Here is a 22,725-nt window from a genome sequence, read left to right on the forward strand (position 1 = left end):
ATAATCCAGCCTAGAAGTAACAAATGCATGGACTAGTTTCTCTGCATCGTTTTGAGGCAAGATATGCCTGATTTTTGCAATGTTACGTAGATGGAAGTAGGCGGTCCTTGAAATGTATTTTATGTGGGCGTTAAAGGATAAATCCTGATCAAATATAACACCAAGATTCCTTACAGTCTCACTGGAGGCCAAATTAATGCCATCCATAGTTAGTATATCTTTAGATCATTTGTTTCGTAGATTCTTCGGGCCGAGTACAATAACTTCAGTTTTGGTCGTGTTTAACATCAAAAAGTTTAAGGTCATCCACGTTTTTAAGTCCTTGAGGCAGTCTTGAATTTTATTTAGATGATTAATTTCATCAGGCTTGATTGATAAATATAGTTGAGTATCATCCGCATAACAATGAAAGTTTACAGAATGATTCCTTATAATATTGCCTAACGGAAGCATATATAATGTGAACAAAATAGGTCCGAGCACTGAGCCCTGTATAGTAATATTTGAAAGAAACAACTTGAGTTAGTTACGTTCATTTTAGATAAAATCATGAACTCAGAAAACTGGAATTCATGCAAACCTATTAAGCATGACAATTCAATTGACATGTCCGTCATTTTAATTCCAAACACTGTTTTGTTTTCACAATTCTGCATGAAAAAAACAGAGCCAAAGGTAAAAATGTTTCACATGTTCCCATCACAGGAGCAGGCCCGGCACGTTTTTTCCCCCCTGTGATACGATCTCAGGTGTTTCCAGGTGTGGAATTTCGCAGAACATTGCATCCCCTCTCACAATGTCAGTTTCCCCTCGGGAAAAACCCGAGACTTTTAGGCCTACGACGATAATTCTCACCCTATAGTCAAATGTAAAATGCACGCTGTTGTAACTAATGAACTAATACACTTCCTTTTAAATTTGTGCTTGAACAACAACTTTAAAAAAGCAGAAACACTTCCTTATATTTTAACAGTCGGTTGGCTTTTTACTATAATAATTGTTTGATTTGCCCTGTCTTATCCTTCCCCACCAGACAATGTGCTGAATCTCTTTTATAGAAATTACTTTTTTGCATGGCACCTTTGTTGCAAATTGCTTTCGGGTGAATCGAAGAATAAATCTGCAATATGTTATTTGACATTTGACATAAAGATCCAGCATTATTCCGTTTCAATTTAACTTTCATGTCTTTGTTAACTCCAAAATGGACTATTGAAGGCTGAAATCTGTTATTCTTCATTACAGAAATCCCAAATCCATGGTGCTTTCTAACCTGCTCCTAATAATTGTTCTCATTATATATCCTTCTGTTAAAAAATCCAGGTTGTGCTGTTTAATACTTCTGATGGTACAGACAAATACTGATGGTCGGTATGGTGTTTTTGATTTAATATTTTTTCCTCTTTGGAAAACTTGCTCGAACAAGAATGAGCCCTGCTCTTCCTCTGTTCCAAATGATCATCTAGTAAAAATGTTCTCCGGGCTCCCAACTGAAACAGCTATTGAAAGATTTTATCAGTAAAGCAAACACTTAAAGGCTTTGAGAAGATGAACAACACTGTTACTGTTTCTCAGAAAACGTCAACATAACTCCTATTAACCGTGACAATAGCATATCTTTCCTATTTTCAATTACACATAAACAGAAAAGGAAACAAAAAACAGCTGCCAACAATTATCAATAAGAAAAGTATTTACATCTTACACAGCATTTATAAAATATCTTAAAACATTAAAAAACGTTGATATAATTTACCATTTGATATTTTTTTCGTGGTGCATATTAAAAGTTTTACAAATGAACAGAATATCTTGCGTTGTATTGGATTCAGGGAGGAATTGCCCACTTACTTAAGTTGTAAAAACAAATATATATATGGATATTGTTTAATGGTGACAAAGATGCTGCTCACTATGGACGATAGATATATTTTCAGACATTTGGAATGAAAATCGAGCTGCTGTACGAGTCTTTGTCCTCTTCTTCGCCTTCACCCTTTTGTTCCTCCAGAAGTTTATCCAGAAGACTTGGTGACTCTGACTCCGCCCCTGAACCTTCATCATCCTGTGGCTCAGTGTCCAGTTGGTGTTCTGAGCGCTGGGGCATCTCCAGTATCTGTGGCTGAGGAGGATGTAAACTCTGAGCCTCCAGCTGAGGGAACATGGTGGTCAGAGACATGGACAGCGGCATGTGGACCAGAGGGGACCCAGGCAGGGCTGAGGAGCTGGAGGCAAACTGGACCCCAGAGCTGGGCATGGCAGATATGGTGGTGATGGGCTGGGGCCAGGGGAGGTAGGTCAGCGCCGAGTCTGGGAGCTCCATCTGCGGGAGGGAGCCTTGTGCTGGGGCCAAAGGTATGGGCTGAAAAACAACAAATAACATTTTAATGTATGCAAAGGAACTAAAACGAGCAGAGACAAAAACCTTTAGAGAATTCAAGAGCTTTTTTAACTGAGCCACCAATGCGAAAAGCACAAAAGTGTGATCGATCATCCAGCTTTTCTTTTTCTTATTTAAGCTGTTGCTGTTAAACGCACACAAAAATGTACTTTTTCATGATTAGGCACAATAAAAACACTTAGGGTTATAAAAAAATATCATGGTTTAGCATCAGTGTTGGGCAAGTTACTTCCAAAATGTAATACAGTACATATTACTTACTATACTGTATTTTTTAAGTAATAAGTTACATTACAATATTACTGTCTCTGAAATGTAATGAGTTACATTACTTTTATATTACTTTTGAGTTACTTCACCAAAATAACTGCAAAAGAATGGCTAGGTATTTTCAATGCTAAAATGTAGTTTAGTGCAGCTCATAATACATCCAGTGAAGGGTGATATGTTGTAGCATAAGAACTGTGTAGGCCCTTAACACTAGCACCCCCAGGGGTCACTGTATACCTAAAAAAAATGTACCCGCAATCTCTGCATTTCCTATAAGGTAAATATTACCCGCTGGCACTTTGTAACAACAGAGGGTGCTACATAACACACTTTCAGGAAAAGTCACGGATTGGGAGACTTGAATATTTTATTGAAAAAAAGTTACATACAATCAAGAAACAGCTGCGGGTAAAACAACTTTTATTACACGGCTTGGTCAGGGTTCGAGTTATAAACTGAGCTCTATGGGGGGGTCTTTAAAAATAACGTGTGCACGCACACACACACACACACTTGCTTGCTTATGGTTGTCCATCGAATCCGATGATGACGTCCACTTCTATCGGTGAGTTCTTTGGTGGCTGAAAAGCCCTATCCTGGACCCACAGATCCTATTGCAGGTAGGACAAGTGTATGTGGTGGCAGTAGCAACGGCAACTGTAGTTCCTCCTGAGTCTCCTCTCCTGTCTCCTGGCTGTCCTTTCCCCCTCCAGCATTTGGGTCCCATTCCGGCACAGCTGGCGCCAGGTGTTACGGTCAGCAGCAGCGTCCTCCAGGGCCTCAGGTCTGATTTTACATTTATTTAACGCAGTCTTCAGCTGGTCTTTATAGCGCTTCTTCTGCCCTCCAGCAGAGCGTCGGCCATGGTGTAGCTGGCCATATAGCACTCTGCGAGGCAGGCGGTTTGAGGGCATCCTTACTACATGGCCCAGCCATCGTAGCAGGTGCTGAATAATTGTGGCCTCAATACTCCTGCGGTTGGTCTTCGAGAGTACTTCAGAGTGGGGCACACGATCACGCCAGGTAATTCCCAGGATGCGCTGAAGGCAGTGTATGTGGAACTGCTCTAGGGCCCTGATGTGGCAGCTGTAAGTTACCCAGGCTTCGCAGCTGTAAAGGAGGGTAGTGATGCAGATGGCTTGGTAGACACAGACCTTCGTGCGGAGATGGAGGTTCTTGTTTTGAAAGACCCTACGCCGGAGTCTCCCAAAAGCAGCTGATGCCTGCTTTATCCTGTTTTGGACCTCATTGTCGATGGTGTTGTCTTCAGAGAGAATGCTCCCCAGGTGAATCATCCATCCAGTGAAGGGCAATGTGGTGTTGCATAACAACTGTGTAGGCCCTTAAGGCTACTAACAACTTTTATTACACAGCTTGGTCAGGGTTCGAGTTATAAACTGAGCTCTATGGGGGGGTCTTTAAAAATAACGTGTGCACGCACGCACGCACGCACGCACACACACACACAGAAGCAGCCGCCCTCTACTTGCTACACACTTAAATATGAAAAAGTTCAACTACGCACACACACATCATCTCGGCTCGCGCGGGAGGCTCACAGGCATAGATTGCGCAATAATGTATTGCGCACCTTGGAGATGCAGCGCAGGCATATTGTCATTCAAGAGATGCGTAGTTCTTTTGGAAAACATGTTTTTATTTAGGCTGATCAGGAAACCCGATGTGAAGCGGAGGGATCTTGATGTGCCCGAAGGGTAAACACCAGGCTTACTAATCTACCTGTACAATTTTTCTCTGGTGTCGGAATGTCCAACCCAGTCTCACAAAAAAATGTGTAATAACTACGTTGGTCCACAACTTGGGACGTAGTATTTCTACAAAAACGCCTCTGAAATTGTAAGATCCCTACGTTTTTTTTCACTATTCATTTCCAATGGCTGGCGTCGATGTCACATGATCTTCAAATTTGTCCCTGCAGAAAAAAAAGACATGGCCGACATTCGTTTTATTCTCGGTGGAAAATGCCTATTTTAAGGTTAGTTTGGCCATTCAAATGCGTTGTGATGTCATTTGATGCGAGAAATATGAGTTGTTATTTCAGATTATGTGTGCAGTGGATGTACATGGTCTTTAGTTTGCTAGTTATTACGAAGATTACTTCAGGAAATGGTGTCCATTCAACGTTTTCATTGTTACCAAGGTGGTTGCTATGGGACGCTGCTATCGATATTATTTCTGTTATGTTGTGTAACTGTTTAATGGTGTTATCTTTATTGCTACCCCCTTCCCCGTCAATTTATAGTGTTGGTCCACAGCGCAAACGTATTAGTTTAACAAAATCTGAATCTAAAATTGTGGCATAGAGATGTTATTTTCCCCTGTGCAATTCTCCAACCCAGTTTCACATCTCACATCACATCGTCATAAACAAATACCGGAAACAGACCGAAAACATTTTTTCTTTTAAATAAAATCAATCAATCAATGTTTATTTATATAGCCCAATATCAAAAATATTACACTTGTCTCAGTGGACTTTACAGTTTGTACAGAATATCAGTATGACAATACGACACCCTGTGTCCTTAGACCCTCACATCGTACAAGGAAAAACTTCCGGAGAAAACCCACAGTTTAAAGGGGAAAATGGGAGAAACCTCAGGGAGAGCAACAGAGGAGGGACAGACATGCAATAGATGCCATGTGTAAATTGAAAAGATAATACATTTGCAACATAGGTAGTCCAAATGTTTGGAAATGCATGTGTGTATAATAGGAAGATGAATCCACGAGGATATCCATCCAGGACCTATGATCCAGGACCACAGCCACGACTCAAGATCCAAGGCTCGCGATCCAGGAAACAGGACCTCAGGATCAGACATGACTCCGGATCCCGGCGTATATAGACACCAAAAAGAAAGACATTTGGGGAAGCTGGGTTAATCGGAACATGAGAGTACACAGGTATAGACAGAGAGAAGAAAATAATACTTTATTCCGAGTGTGCTTGCTTTTCTCTTTGAAAGTCATCACATAACAGCATCGTAATACACGGTCCGGCTGCATTAAATATTACACATCTGCCGTAGTTCTCTATTTATAGAGCCCTGATGAGAAGACTTCTAGACAAACATGAGGAACTGCCGCCAAAACTGAAAACGTGACGTGGATCATAAATATATCAGCAATTAAACAACATCTTACATTTATTTTCACACAATACGTCTCCTTGCAGTATTAACACTAATTCGGCTGACTTTTATATTTGATCCAATTGGTAGATAGGCTGTATTTACACCATTACGGTGCACAGCTGATATAAAGGGACACCTAGTGGTTAAAGCATGTTATTGAATTTCATTATTTTTATTATTAGTTATTAATAGGATCCCTATAAAGTATATTCATTACTCGTTATTCTCTACTAATAGTTAATCAAAGACTGTATATAATGACTATTTTGCAGGTTTATTGACATATCATATAGGCCTACACAACTATGGTGTAGTTCTGCATTGAATGAAAAACTTAGGTCGCAGGTTCCTCAACAGTGCATTACAAGACATCTATCAATATGTGTGTATACCTCCAGCAATGTTAACTATGTTGAAGCACTTATTTTAACTGATATTATACATATGTATTATACTCTTATAAGATGTATATAGATAGTATAAGAAATGTGCAGAATATGACAGTTTAATGGTGGAGGTACACACATATTGATAGATGTCTTGTAATACACTGTTGAGGAACCTGCGACCCAAGTTTAATCTCCGATCTTGTCAGGTATTGAACAATCAATAAATAAACACAGAATTATTCAATAAAATACAGAATTTGTGTGATTATACTAAATGATTTACAAATAAACACCACTGCATATTTACAACTGTTACACATGCTGATGTAACTCAAATGTTTCCTACTTGGGATCAATAAAGTATATATTATCTTAAGATGATCGATGGCTTCTGCTATAATTGCAAAATGTGCCTCTGAACCTTGAAAAGTGCATGTTTCAGGCTCATCAATTAATGTAATGTAATGTCATGTTATCAATTAACAACAGGAGGGGTCACAGACATAAGACCAGCTGTTAAATAAAGCTCTTCTGACCTTAGCTGGCATGTGGGTATATATTAATGCTGCCCATTATGGGCACAAGCAATTTTCACCCATTTATTAAATATATGTTTTCAATTTGAGTGTTTCCTATCCCCTAAACCTCCAGGGATGTACACAGTTTAATACTGGCAACTTCTTATTGACGGAAATACGAAAACGTCTTTTAAAACTACAACTCCCAGTACCATACCGTGCCATAGGACATGTTGCGAAACACAATAGCCAGCATGTGTAGTTCTGGGGACGGGGCGGGGGGGACGGGGTGGACCTGTTCAAATCCAGTTTTGGACAGTCTGCCGTGGTTCCATCCCATTTCAAAGTGTTGTTCGACGCTCGGCGTAATCCTCGGCGCACACTCAAACATCCAATCACAGAGCTTGAGGACTATCACAGAGTTTGTCAAGCGAAGCAGAGAGAATACTTACTTCCGGGTGTAATAGAAATATAAAGAGGTGTAAAAGGGTGTAAAGAGCACATATTTTGTATATAGTATGTCTATTTTATGTATAGTATAGTAAATCTTTATATTTTAAACGCACACTTTATCTTTAATTTTATCAGCACCACGTCGCTATTATTTATTTATATGTACAATTTTAGCAAGTTTTTATATTGTCCTGTTCCTGTAAGCCAGTACAACGAAATGTCGTTTTAATAGTACACTCTGTGTCTTGTTGAAATGACAATAAAGTATATCTATGTCTAATATTCTCTAAAGCAAATGAGCTGTTCCGACCCTCGGTCCTGACGGACTCCAACTTGTGTTTATTAATCAAACAAATAAATAAACACAAGGATAAGTATGTGTTATTGTTGAGTAAATGGAGAATTGCACAGGGGAAAATAACATATCTATGCCACAATTTTAGATGCGGATTTTGTTAAACTATACGTTTGCGCTGTGGACCAACACTATAAATTGACGGGGAAGGGGGTAGCAATAAAGATAACACCATTAAACAGTTACACAACATAACAAAAATAATATCGATAGCAGCGTCCCTAGCAACCACCTTGGTTACAATGAAAACATTGAATGGAAACAATTTCCTGAAGTAATCTTCGTAATAATAACTAACAAACGAAAGATCATGTACATCCACTGCACACATAATCTGAAATAACAACTCATATTTCTCGCATCAAATGACAGCAAAACGCATTTTAATGGCCAAACTAACCATAAAATAGGCATTTTACACCGAGAATAAAACGAATGTCGGCCATGTCTTTTTTTTCTGCAGGGAGAAATTTGAAGATCACATGACATAGCCATTAGAAATGAATGGTGAAAAAAAACGAAGGGATCCTACAATTTCAGAGGCGTTTTTTGTAGAAATACTACGTCCCAAGTTGTGGACCAACGTAGTTATTACACGTCTTTTTGTGAGACTGGGTTGGAATGTCTCGTGATGTTAGTGAATTCTTAAAAAACAAAACACCATTTAATTTCGGGTTAAAATGTGTTGTAACTGCGTCATTACTCATTAGTAATGCGTTACATTACTTCGTTACAGCAAAAAGTAATACATTACTGTAACTCCGTTACTTTTGTAACGCGTTACACCCAACACTGTTAAGCATACATATGACATATTTGGCATGACATCTTTGTGTAGGCCGACCTGGAAGTTAGCGTCACAAAGGGCTCCCTAGACAAAAAGGGTTTTTTCCATTGGATTTTGGAATATCGCAGAAAAATAAGCTCTGTGGCAAACACAAGTGTATGATACTTATAAAGTTTACTTTCATTCTTTATTTTGTTAGACAGGATAATCTCCACATGTTCGGCATGATGACATTGAGTGAGCATTTAGCCACTTGTTAGCAACCGCTATTTATATGTCTCTTAAAAGCTTCAGACATTCACAATCAGGGTATTTACGTATTTTATGTATTTGATCTCAAACTAAACATGAGAATAACTTAAGCTTATGTTAACCACATACCTTTATTCAGGCTTCTAACACAAATCCATTAAAGTAACCTTGACAAGGAGAAACATTTATGAGCTAACCAAAGTGCTAGTGACCAAAGTGCTAGTTCATTTTTGAATTATTATTCCTGCATCCCTGGTGCTACTAATGACAATGCTCACAAATGGGAGCTGCAGGTGCTTAGCTTTTGGCGAACCAATAGACTGCAGGATGCATTGAAGTGGTTTTTTTTTTTAAGTCAAGAAAAAATAAAGGTAATGATGTAGCATTTGCTGCCACCTTTCATGGGTGGACAATACAGCTTGTTACAGGTAACATTTATTTAATTAAATGAAGCTGTTGGGAAATGTAGTTTACCAACTAACAAAGCCTCTTTGTCTGTATGTTGGTTGATAACAAGGATCAAGCTACATGGGTTGAGTCATATTTTGGAGAAAGTCTGTTTTGACATAATAAATATACCAAACTTTGAGCACACATTCAAAGGTTCATCCTACTCACCCCAAAGTTAGTGAGCAGTGGTGTGTGTGTGTAGGTCAGCATGGTATAGCTTGGACATAGAGTCTGCATGTACACATCAGCCGTGCGGGTGGGGGTCGGTGCGTAGGCCAGAGTCTGGGCTGAAGGGTCCTGCTGGTTGAAGTCAGAAGAAGCCCAGGGTGCTACAGCAGGATGCAGGCCAGCACTGTGGGCAGGTGGGGCAGCTCTCCATCCTGCAAACTGCTGCAGATCTCCCACTGCAGGTGCTGTCTCTGATGGGGAGCTGCCAGCAACGTCAAGACCAAACAGGCCTGTTTTTTATAACAAAAGATTGAGTCTTCAAAGTCAGACAGAGATATGTCAGATGCAACTGTTAGAAAGAGCATGTACCTTGTGTGTAGCATGACTGGATGTTGTGTGTGACCACATCCTGGATTAAAAAGAACAAAAGTTCAGTAAGTCAACAATTTGCAGGAGAACCATAACCACATTTTACTGCTGTTTCTACAGCTTATCTAACAACTTATGTTTATATATCAATATGAAGTGTTTATAATTGTACCGATTAAGTCCAGGTGTGAGCAGCTGCTGAGGCGACATAATTAAAGTATGTTTGTGTGTGTTATAGAGAATGTGTGCGTGTTTTTCCAATTTTCCAAGTTTTTATCCAAAGCGTCTTACATACACTTCAATACTTCAGTAGACATGCCTACGGGATAAATGTCTGTGATCTTCAAGCTCATGCATTCGATCCGAACAACAGTTATACAGGTTTTTGCGTTTACTTGAAACATACACACTGCAATTGAATAATTATACGATTGTGTTTGTGGACACCGTATTGCCTGAAGGCACAACAGAAACAGTTTTCATACACCAAAATAATTTTTTCAAAGAGAGAAGGCGGAGTCAGGCTGCAACCACAGATGGAGGAAGGAAGACTTCTCATAATGATATGTGAAGTAAATCTTACATTTCAAAAAACGATCCTCTCTTAGAATAGCTTTACATTTTACAATTCTTCATACAATGCCGCAATGCCCAGCTAGCAGTTAGCAGCTATCAATCTGTGAGGGCACCCACCTGTCAATCACAGCAGCCAAGCCCTTCATTGTGCTTCACTTTAAGACAAAACATAAATTAAACGCCTAAGTCATATTGAATAATGAACCGTCGTTGCAGTTGTCATGAACGGAACATTTTCTATGGAGACCAAAACGGTGCCTTTCATAATATTCTGGCTCAAGGCACGTTTGGGCATGATCATACAGTATTCTTGTAATATTGACTAGTGTGTGGTTTGTTATGTTATCCAGGAATTTGGAGAGTGAGAGTTCATTCTTGAATGTAAAGGGGCCCTATGATGCGTTTTGTGTTTATAGGTTTTTGCATGTAAATGGTCTGCAAAGGCTAAAATCCCTGTGTTCCCTCCAGACGGAGTTTCTCTCCCTCACACTCCCCCCTGCACAAAACACCTCCATTGGAATCCTTTATTTAATTTAGTTTCATAGTGAGATCACTATGCAAGACTCACACATCTATTTGCTAGCGCTCCAACACATTGTATGTGATAAGGGGAGGGACATTTTCGACACACCTCTAAGCTGTTGACCAATCACAACAGAGCTGGCCAGCTGACCAATCAGTGCAGACTGAGCTCTGGTTTCAGACAAAGGGTGAAAAGATGTGCTGCAGCACAGGCAGTATGAGAAAAATAAAGCTTTTTGAACATTAAAGCATAAAAACATTCATAGTAGAGGCACAAAATACAAATACAACCCGGAAAATGTGCACAATATGTCCTATATGAATTGATACCAGGGGCTGAAATCAGTAGTAGCAAATAGTTGTAAATAAGTAGTAAATAGTAGCTAAATCTGGTCCAAAGCATCTATTGTATTTATATTGACAGTGCAAGTGTGAGTGAATAACAAGCAGTACAAGCAGTATTACAGTGCAGAATTTGTTGTGAGAGAAAAAGTCTAAAAAACGAGGCAGCTTCAGTCAGAACAGATACACTGTCAGTTACCGGGCCGCAGCTTGAGACGAGCAGCAGTGAAAGACTTAATCCACCTGCCTGCTGTCAGCCGCATGTTCAGAGGCTGCAGGGCATGTCCTGTCGCATGCCTGAGAGAGGCACTGAGGAGCTGCTTAGTGTTACAGCTTTGACCAACCTGATCTCACCAGAATGCGTGACTCCACCACGACTCCTTAACACCACAATGCGTGGTGGACTCACGAACTTTGTTACATTTGCGTGTCGGCACCACGCAAACAAGCCCAATGTAAAGTGAATGAGGCTCCTTTGTCGTGGTGCACACACGCATTTCTACAACGTCCTTCAGGGAGCTTTTATTCTATAAAACGTTTTTAAAATATACTTTATAGCTTGTAGTAACTCGCGAGAGGCTTCTTTTATTTTATTTGTATTCATAATAATTTAAATGTTTCGTCAGAATGTATTATGGTGCATTAGTTACGATTTTGTGTTCTAAAAAAACAGTGCATTGTGTGTAATACAACTGGGATTTTTATTAAATTAGTTAGTTTTTAAGGAAGGCCAGAGCTTCAGCTGTGTCCAATAGATTGTTCCCTTTAGTTAACGTTTTTTAAAAGAACATTAGGCTATATTCCGATTTGATTATTGTATTACGGAGAGCAATGTGAGCATCCATTCCCATTGGATAACGGAGGATTTTACACCCGGAAGTAAGTATTCCCCTTACTGTCGATTAATTTTACAGTGCTATCTGCACTACTCATCGACTCAAAAACACCAGATTATCCTTGTTAATTACACAACATTGATTGGTTTAAATTGTGTGCAATGCTTTTGTATTTTTCCCCTTCGATTCGGAGAAACAAATATGTGTTCAGTTTAGGATGGCCGTAGACACTACACTACCCAGAATCCTCAGCTATCGTTTGGGACTCCACCATGTGCTTTGCTTGACAAACCCCGTGATTTGTCCTCAACCTCTGTGATTGGATGTTGGAGTGGCAGTGCGCAAAGTGTACGCTGAGCGACAAACAGCAATGGAATGAAACCCATCGACGGCACACTATTCAAAACAGGAATCGAACGTCTCCTACCCCCCCCCCCCCCCCCTTAGGTCACAGGCTCCTCCAACAGTGCAACACAATAAAACAGATACACAGAAAAAATAGTGCAAGTCAATACAAAAAGCCTGTGGGATGAAACTGTCCCTGAGTCTGGTGGTTTTAGTCCGGATGTAAGATAAAATAAGATAAGATAAGATGGTACTTTATTGATCCCAATTTGGGACATTGTTGTTGTTGCAGCAGCATAAAAGACAAGGCATTTTACAATAAAACAAAACCACAAATAAACAAGAATAGAAAAAAAAGAAAATAGAAAATATAGGCTACGTGTTGAAATAAAAAATATACATGTAGATATTATATATGCAAATATACATATTCAAAAATATATGACAATGGAATATGGAATATCAAATATTGAACAGATTATATATGTGTACAATGTACAGCGAGGTTGTATTAGAGAAACTATGGAGCAGAGAGTTCTCTTCCAGCCAGAGGTGATTTGTTGTACAGAGTTATTGCAGTGGATAGCAATGTGTTCCTGTATCGGTCCTTGTGACAGCGGAGCTGCAGCAGTCTGTTGGAGAAGGAGCTCCGCTGACTGTCCAGCTGCAGGTGGAGAGGATGGGTGGGTTATCCATCATGGACAACAGCCTGTTCAGTGTCCTCCTCTCCAACACAGCTTCAAAGGGGTCCAGCTTGGCAGCAAAGAAGAGTGCACTGGCCACAACAGACTAGAAGATCTCCAGCATCTTGCTGCACACGTGGAAGGATCTCAGCTTCCTCAGAAAATAGAGTCTGTTCATCCCCTTCTTGTACACAGCGTCAGTATGAGGGCTTTCTTTAAAGTTAACCTGGTATTTTTACTCCACTACATTTATTTTAGTTACTTTACAGATTCTGATTAATGATGTGAAATATAAACAACCCTTAAAGCAGACTTTAGTTACACCTGAGTAAAATTCAGGGAAGGTGATTGTCAAGTGCCAACAATCAGGAGAGATATTCGTTTGGAGGACTGGCTTATCTAAAGCCAGTTGAGTAGCACTTGAAATGTTTTTGCTCTATGAAGCCTGATGTACTTTATGATTCTGTTTTCTTCAAGGTTGTATTTTGTTGGTCGAACGCACTTATTGTAAGTCGCTTTGGATAAAAGCGTCAGCTAAATGCAATGTAATGTAATGTAATGTAATGATTGTTGGTGCTTGAGAAGACTAAATATTTATCTGCAGATCCCTATAAAGTATATACATTACTCGTTATTCTCTACAAATTAATTAGTTAATTAAAAACTGTATATAATTGCTATTTTGGACATCCCTTTTCAAGATTTCAATATTACTCTAAACGTGTAATAACGTGCTTTAACCAGTAGGTGGTTTGGGTTAAAAAGCTGTCAAGTTTACAGTGTTAACAAAATAAAATATACTGCTGTTTCTGGTTTAGTTTACGACCGATATATTTAGTTATTGTTTTGATATTTGTAACACAAAAGCGATGGAAAAACCCCACAGCAACACAGAAAATATTGTCTTAACATGAGTAGTTAATAAAAAACAATAATATCAAACAAATTATTACTACTAACTTTATTGTGAAATTAAAACAGAACGGTAAAAGAATAGTTTCCGGTCTATTTTGAGGCCAGATCTCTGTAGATAAAGAAAGAACTACGACAGATGTGTACTATTTACAATGCATTCATGTGATGACTTTCAAAGAGTAAAGCAAGCACTGCTGAATAAAGTATGATTTATCTTTTACGAAACGTTTTTTTTCATATGGAATGCAGTTGGAGGTCAACCAATCACAGAGCTTGAGGCAACGCGGAACAATAGCTGAGGATTCTGGGTAGTGTAGTGTCTTCGGCAATCCTAAACTGAACAAATCTTTGTTTCTCCGAATCGAAGGGGAAAATTACAAAAGTATTGTACACAACTTAAACCAATCAATGTTGTGTAATCAACAAGGATAATCTGGTGTTTTTGAGTTGATGAGTCGTGCAGATATCACTGTGACATCAATCGACAGTAAGGATAATACTTACTTCCGGGGTAAAATTCTCCGTTATCCAATGGGAATGGATGCTCACATTGCTCTCCGTAATACAATAAAGGGGACATGATCAAATAGGAATATAATGTTCTTTTAAAAAACGTTAACTAAAGGGAACAATCTATTGGACACAGCTGAAGCTCTGGCCTTCCTTAAAAACTAACTCATTTAATAAAAATCCCAGTTGTATTACACACAATGCACTGTTTTTTTAGAACACAAAATCGTAACTAATGTAACATAATACATTCTGACGAAAAATAAAAATTATTATGAATACAAATAAAATAAAAGAAGCCTCCCGCGAGTTACTACAAGCTATAAAGTATATTTTAAAAACGTTTTATAGAATAAAAGCTCCCTGAAGGACGTTGTAGAAATGCGTGTGTGCAACACGACAAAGGAGCCTCATTCACTTTACATTGGGCTTGTTTGCGTGGGGCCGACACGCAAATGTAACAAAGTTCGTGAGTCCACCACGCATTGTGGTGTTAAGGAGTCGTGGTGGAGTCACGCATTCTGCTGAGATCAGGTTGGCTTTGACAGCACGTGGACAGTTAGTGAGAGTCACTCACATCAAATTCTTTAAGCCAGGGTGTTTAATATTGGAGAAGCAAGCAAGAGAAAACTGGATTTATAGAATGCAACTCTGTTCCAATAAAATGTGGCTGACAACACCAGCTCCAAAAGTCGTATCATGATGAAATAAATAATTGAACATGGTAACTGTTAGTGCTCACGGCTATAAAGCAATTAACTTGTGGAAGACTTGAAATGAATGCACAGGTAGCGGGTAAGTCGCCATGAGTTATAGAGTGGTGCAGTGATGACGCAGGTGTTCGCAAGAGGTGAAAAGCAATGGGAATTCCCGATGGGTTTTGGAATATTGAAGAAAATAAGCTTTGTGGCCAAGGCAACATGTTTGTGATACTTAACAGGTTTTATTCAGCAGGAAAATCTTTTGAATTTCACATATTTATTATAACAATGTTACAATATTATTACAATATTATTTCACTTTACAGTATTTGATTTGACATTATATTTTTAGCTCATCATTTTTTTTTACTTATATATTTAACTTCTTCTGCATCACTTGAATATTAGTCTTGCAACATTCTCTTGCACTATTTCTTTTCTGCTCTGTTCCTTATTCCACTATTTGTTATTGTTTTTTATTTGTTTCCTTGTTTTATGTCTTATATATATTTATGTTGCATTGTTTGAGGAACCTGGGACTTAAGATTTGTATTGCCTTATCTACACAGTAGCTACTGTGCATATGACAATAACGGTACGTCCACACAGCAGCGTTAAAAAAATCTTCCAACGCTTCTGCCCATTCACTTTGAATGGGGTAATGTCTCTTTGCATCACTTTTCGCCGAACTGCATTGTGGGAAGCAAAGCGGAGATTTCCAGGCATCTCAGGATTCAAAAGTTGAGCAATGTTCAACTTTTGAATCTTCTGAAGCTTTCGGTGGAAGCGTCAGCCAATCAAATCATATGCCAGTGCAAGCTCTAGCCAATCAAACCACTGCTTGTGTGTCAGGGGCGGGAGATTCATGTGATTGGTTGTTGGTGGAGCTTCAGACACGCCCGCCGGCAAGCTTTTTCCAAAGCCGCTGTGTGGACGTACTGTAAAGCCTTTGAATCTTCTGATTTTTGAAGTATAAATGCTATCGCCAGAAGTACAAATCTATCTTTAGGCTATACAAGAAACCAAATCACGGTTGCATGACTCCACGTTAACACCGTTAAGCCAAAAACAGCTAATGTGTGGTGTGATGATGTTTAGTGGGTTTTTTAGTCGCTTGTAAGAAACTGCTTTTTGAGACCGCTGTTTTTAGATTCTGACATTCACGAGTGGAGTATTTACTGACATCGTTTTTGTCGTAAATTAAAACCAGCCTGTCCTCCTCCAAAAAACGACCAAATAGGTCGATTGTTCAGCAGCTTATTACGACCTATAGTCACCTTTTAAAGTTTAGCACCTCTAGTGGTCGTGTAAGAAACAACAATTTGCGGCATATGCTCCCGTTAATTTCAAACGCTCCGGAGGGTCGTATATTCACAAATAACCCTCTCTGGAAAATCCTAAATTGTGGAATAGTTTGGCCATTAAAATACTTTTTGATTTGATTTCTAGCGAGAAGTGTATATTGTATTTTAGAATTCATGTCCTGTGGATATGTAGGATCTATATTTTGATAGATATTACGAAGATGATTTGAGGTCTCGCCAGGAGAACGTTAATATACTACGTCTATCCCCACAGCGTCCATGTAAAGTTAGCGTCAACCCTCACGGGGTGAAAACAGTATTTCCGGGGGCCTATACTACGAACCTGGTTCAACCTAATCTGGATATGTTTGAGTTAGCCGGTTGGCATAATCCAAAACATACGCGCTCTCGCTAAACTGTACTACGACGCTGGTTATCAAGTGGATCGCTCAAGCCAGCCGTGTCCTATCTAGTTAGGTGCGCGTTCACATGAAAGGGGTGGTATCTGGAGCATTCGACCAATCACAAACATGGAGAAGCGTACTGACAGCGCAGCGTCATACTTCCTGAATGAAAAGTGAACTTTAATACTAGTCAAAAATGAAGAAGTTAAACTTTAAACATCCATGACTTAAACACTTTATCCAGGATCAAAGCCACATAGCTGCACCTGCAAGGTGAATACAGCTGGAAAAAGAAAAAGTGTTTGAATGCGTACATTAACAGGTTTATGATATCACTGCCCCGTCTAAAACACGATCTGACTTCAATTACATTTGTCTCGAGTGTTTCGTCAATTTATGTGTTGCTTAAAATAATACTTCTGCATACAGTATGTGACACTGTGAGTGTTGCACGGCCAGATACGGCTCAGCTGACTCAGATAAGGAGATATATGATACATTATGAAGTGATATGCCGCGGACTGTACTTAATGTACTCTGATCCGGTTACTTATGTTGTGGCCGATATTTAAGTAAGCTTTCCTAACGCTAATGTTATAATAGTCAGATTGCTCTGAAGATGGAGGTGATATTCTATTCATGTTCACGTTCACACAGTCGGTGATTTTTGCCGGCCGTCTTTCCTGCGACGGCACTTTTTCTGTATTTCCTTTCTCCTGTAATATGACTTGATCGCTTTAAACTCCGCACACTGAGCTCTGATTGGTCAGCAGGCGGTGCTTTCACTGAGTTGAGCTCTTAGCCTGCAACCTAACCTGGTCCCAACCAGGTTAGCTGCTTAGCATATATTACCATGGAGATCTAGCCTGCTAAAAAGAGAACCAGCTTCGGATGACCGGAAAGCCGGAGTTTTCCCTGAATTTAGCCGGCTAAGCGAAAATCCTGCTTCGCAGTATACCCCCCCGGTGTCGAAGTTTTCATAATAAAACCGGAAGTATTCCCCTCACTGTCAAATGATTTCACAGTGTGCAGTACTCATCCACTAAAAAACATCAGTTTATCCTTGTTAATTACTCAACATTTATTGGTTTAAATTGTGTACAATACTTTTGTGTTTTTAACCTTCGATTCGGAGAAACAAATAGTTTTTGGGAAGTTTAGGATGGCCGAAGACTACAACATCCGCTTTGCATTTGATTTATTAAATGCTTTCGGAATGTAAAGATCATGTCGACAAAAAAGGAAAAAAAATGTCTTAAAGCACATACATGTATGTAATGTAAATGTGTAGGGGGGGGGGGGGGTACAGTGGGTGGTCATTGAAAATGTGTTCTTTGTTTTTCTTCTAATAAGGACCATTTAGTATAAGTAAGACAAACAACAACATGGAGACAAAAACAGTGTGTGTGCGTGTGTGTGTGTGTGTGTGTGTGTGTGTGTGTGTGTGTGTGTGTGTGTGTGTGTGTGTGTGTGTGCGTGCGTGCGTGCGTGCGTGCGTGCGTCTGGGGGATTGGACAAAAAGAGAGTAATAAATGACAAAATTATCATTAAAATGAAATGAGTAACAATATAATAGGGTTAGGGCATATAAATAGTATGACCTTAAAGAAGTAGAAACGGGTGGTGGGTGAGATCGGACTGAGGATTATTAATTACATTTTTCAATAAATGGGTTCCAGATTGCATCAATATCATTGGTTTGTTTTTGTATGTCTGCCGATACTTCTTCCATTGAAATGTATTCTATAAGCAGGTTTTTCCAAATTGTGATATTGCTTTTGTGTCGTGATTTCCAATTCATGAGGATAGTTTTTTTTGCAATGATTAGGGCTATGGACAGAAATCTACTTGATGTAATGTTGATGTTTACATTGGAAATGTCTCCTAGTAAACAAAGAGATGGAAGAAGAGGGATGTGGCAGTCCAGCAAAAGAGAGAGGTTGTCAGTGATGTTATGCCAGAATTGCTTAACTGGTGTGCATTCCCGTGTGGCATGAATTGTAGGTGTCTGTGGTGTTAAGTGAGCAATGAGGACAGATGTCAGAATCTACCAAACCCATTTTAAACATCCTATCCCCTATGTAGTGCCCTCTGGGAATAATCTTATATTGTATGAGGTGCATGTTGGTGTTGGTTGATATGGAGAAGATGTTTCTGCACATTTGAGACCAGAACTCGGCATTCGGAGTGATCTGTAGATCTTTTTCCAATTTATTTGAGGGGATGGACATTGTTAAAGTCTGCAGAATACATGTATTTATATATTTTTGAAAGCAGTTTTTTTCTTGATTTGATTTGGAATATTTCTGGGGGGGGTAAGAGTTCAAAGTTTTCAAAAGATTTCAGGCTTCTAACCACAAACACCTTGACTTCGAGACGAAAAAACGAAATCTTATTGAGTCATTTCCGGGTGTTAGGACTCATTCCTACACCACTACAGGCAACCACAGGTCCTTGTATTATTATTATTTTGAAAAAAATGTTCTTAAAGCACTCTATCCATCCTAGAGTTGAAGTGTTGAAGTGCTAATGGTCATTCAACCATCTGGAGACAAGCTGACATTTTAAAAAATCCCCTTTTTCTGACTGATGGGTGTATTTGTTTAACTGTAAATTGAAGGCACTTAAACAAGACACTATGGCAAATACGAGGATCTCAAGCCAAAGCTCTGTGGCTAAACAATAATCCCTTGAACATTATGTCAGCCTGCTGCTCTTCACATCAGAGCAAATCTGGAGAAAAAAAATGACTCCTGATAAAAACTTGTGAACTGTCAGACGATAAAGGCGAATTCAACCTTGGTTTGCCATGGAGATTTTTGTCACTTATCTGTTTCTGGGATTTCTGGTTCCGATTTGATACAATGGCAGTGAATATAGTTTTAATTTGTGATGTTCACAGTAATGATACATTAGCCAACTTTAAAACGTTCACAATTATCATATTTTTTAAGAGTGAGTGCCCCCATTATTTTGGATAATTTGCAGACTTCAGAGTTAATTTTGCTTTTAAAAGCATGAGTGAGAGTTGCACAACTCTCCTCTGGATGTTTTTTTGTTAATAATGAATATTTAACTTAATGAAAATGTTGCATTTTTTTAAATATGCTTATTTGTTTTCCTACCAAAAATACAAAATATAAAGTTTACCGTTAGTTTAGCATAGCATAAAGACAAAAAACAAAGGAAAACAGCTCCTGGCTCTGTAACAACAGCCATATATAGAGACATTTTGTCATCACTGTGATGTTGCCAGGCAGCCAGCAGAACTGTCTAGAAGTCACCCTGTCAAGAAATAATTTGAACATGTAAAACTCTCGATCTTTTCTTTACTTTGATTTTGTACATTGTTGTACATGTTTTTCATGTAGCATACATGTCCTGTAGCTCTTGACAAAATTGTGAAATATTTCCCAAAAGTTTGTATAATGTCGCTAATGAGGTAGGATAAATATGATTACGGCAGTGATAAACAACATTGGATTCATTAAAAAACCCAGGGACCCTTTAAGGTCAAAAGTACACACGAAATATGAATTCACGTTTTTTGCAAAATTGGAGTACGCTTAGGTTAAAGGATGCTTTGATCTTATCCAATGTAAGTTTCAAAATCAACATTCATGTTCTACAGAAATACTCTCACCATAGGGCCGTTTCTTCCTATATGCGGACTATGCGGGGGCTGAAAGTATTATTATTATTATTTTTTTTTTATTCATCCGAAAAACAAAAAAGGTTTAATTCATACACACAAAGATGAACAAATTAGTAGAAGCGGGAGGGCTGAAGCATAGCTTGTGGAAAGTAGCCCTCCCGTGCATCATCCTAATACAGCAGCATTATTTAGACCCTCCAGAAAAACGCGATTCTGCGATCGCAGAATTTACCGCATAATCAGCAAAATGGCGCAGATTTTTAAAAGGCCGCATATTTATCAAAAGGCCGCATAATCCCTGCATTTTTCCACACAAAGTTGAGGGGAAAAAAAGTTAACTCGTCTTGACGTGAAGTGATGATGAAGATGATGACGCAACGTCATCAGCTTGCGCATCACAGAAGGTAAACAACACCGTAGAGTGAACGTGTGGAACTCACACGAGAGAGAAAACACCAAGATGAAAAAATCTAATCCATCTCATTTACCGACGAACATTTTTGCTAAAGACCGGGCAAAGCAGTACCCCGATGTCTTGCACGAAAGTGGGGGGAAACTATTCTGCACCCTGTGCAACTGTGTGTTGGAGCATAAGAGAACAATCGACGGTGACGACCCACTTTGATTCATTCAAACATTCGAAAATGCTTTCTGCTGCTGCGGACAAGAAAGCCAAACAACTCACGTTCACCGAGGCATCAACCTCCAAAACCCTTTTGAGGGCTACAAGAAACGAGCAGCCTGTCCTCCTACAAAAAACGACCATATAGGTCGATTGTTCAGCAGCTAAATACGACCCAGAGACACGTTTTAAAGTGTAGCCCCTCTAGTGGTCGTGTAAGAAACAACATGCTCCTGTCGATGGCAAACGCTCCGGAGGGTCGTTTATTCACAAATAACCCTCTCTGGAAAATCCTAAATTGTGGAATAGTTTGGCCATTAAAATGCTTTTTTATTAGATTTCTAGCGAGAAGTGTATATTGTACTTTTATAATCCACGTCCAGTGGATGTGTAGGATCTACAGTTTGATAGATATACGAAGATGATTTGAGGTCTCGCCAGGAGAACGTGTATATGGGGCAGCTTCCATGTAAAGTTAGCGTGGGTGAAAACAGTATTTCCGGTCTCGAAGTTTTCATAATAAAACCGGAAGTATTCCCCACACTGTCAAATGATTACGCAGTGATATCTCCATTACTCATCCACTAAAAAACATCAGTTTATCCTTGTTAATTACACAATATTGATTGGTTTAAATTGTGTACAATGCTTTTGTGTTTTTAACCTTCGATTCGGAGAAACAAATCTTTTTTTTTTTTAGTTTAGACACTACAGAGTTTCCGAAGACACTACACTACCCAGAATCCCCAGCTATCGTTTGGGACTACAACATCCGCCTTGCTTTACAAACCCCGTGATTAGCCCTCAAGCTCTGTGATTGGATATTGGAGTGGCAGTGCGTCAAGGTTACGCTGAGCGTCAAAGCTCTTTGAAATGGAATGGAACCACGCCAGACTATCCAAAACTGGACTTGGACGGGTCCAGCCCGGGCCTCCCCCCCAGAATTACACTTGCTGGCTATTGTGTGTTTCGCAACATGTTCTATGGCACGTCTCTACTGGGAAATGTAGTTTTAAAAGACGTTTTCGTATTTCCCACAATTAGAAGTTGCCAGTATTAAACTGTATACATCCCTGGAGGTTTAGGGGACACGAAACACATTGGTGTTATCAAATTTAAAACATATAATTAATACATGGGTGAAAATTGCTTGTGTCCATAATGGGCAGCATTAATACCACATGACAGCTGGTCTTATGTCTGTGACCCCTCCTGTTGTTAATTGATAAGCCTGAAACATGCACTTGTCAAGGTTCAGATGCACATTTAGCAAATATGGCAGTAGCCATCGATCATCTTAAGTTAAGATACTTTATTGATCCCAAGTTGGGAAATGTTTTTGTTACAGCAGCATGTACTACTTTGTTCTACTCCACTACAATTCAGAGGTTAACCTGGTATTTTTACTCTACTACATTTATTTTTGTTACTTTGCAGATTCTGATTAATGATGTGAAATATAAACAACCCTTAAATCAGACTTTAGTTACACCTGAGTAAAATTCAGCCTTATCAGTTTGTCTGTTTTGCACATCCTCCTGTTAATATCTTTGGACGTCCTGCACTAAACTGTTTTATTGTAGAGATCACTACAGTATCTTCTAGATATTTTCCATTCTATATTTCTATCATTGACCCCTATTTTGTATGTAGGCTACTCTTAATATTTAAATGTTTTCATCAATAACTAAATAAATATAACTTATTCAACAACTACATTCAATAACGTGCTTTAACCAC

General features: G+C 39.1%; 1 protein-coding gene across 1 annotated transcript in view; it reads right to left on the reverse strand.

Moving 5' to 3' along the window:
- Positions 1-601: 601 nt before the first annotated feature.
- LOC117457638 (POU domain class 2-associating factor 1) overlaps positions 602-22,725 on the reverse strand; it is a 34,517-nt gene continuing 12,393 nt past the window's right edge. Inside the window, exons 3-5 of the mRNA XM_034097822.2 lie at positions 9,571-9,610; positions 9,202-9,491; positions 602-2,362 (exon numbers count right to left, since the gene is read on the reverse strand). Coding sequence (XP_033953713.1) covers positions 1,934-2,362; positions 9,202-9,491; positions 9,571-9,610 — 759 coding nt within the window. The 3' untranslated portion in view covers positions 602-1,933. The remainder of the gene's footprint in view (positions 2,363-9,201; positions 9,492-9,570; positions 9,611-22,725) is intronic.

This window comes from Pseudochaenichthys georgianus, chromosome 13 (genome assembly GCF_902827115.2).
Source record: "Pseudochaenichthys georgianus chromosome 13, fPseGeo1.2, whole genome shotgun sequence".
Lineage (NCBI taxonomy): Eukaryota > Metazoa > Chordata > Actinopteri > Perciformes > Channichthyidae > Pseudochaenichthys > Pseudochaenichthys georgianus.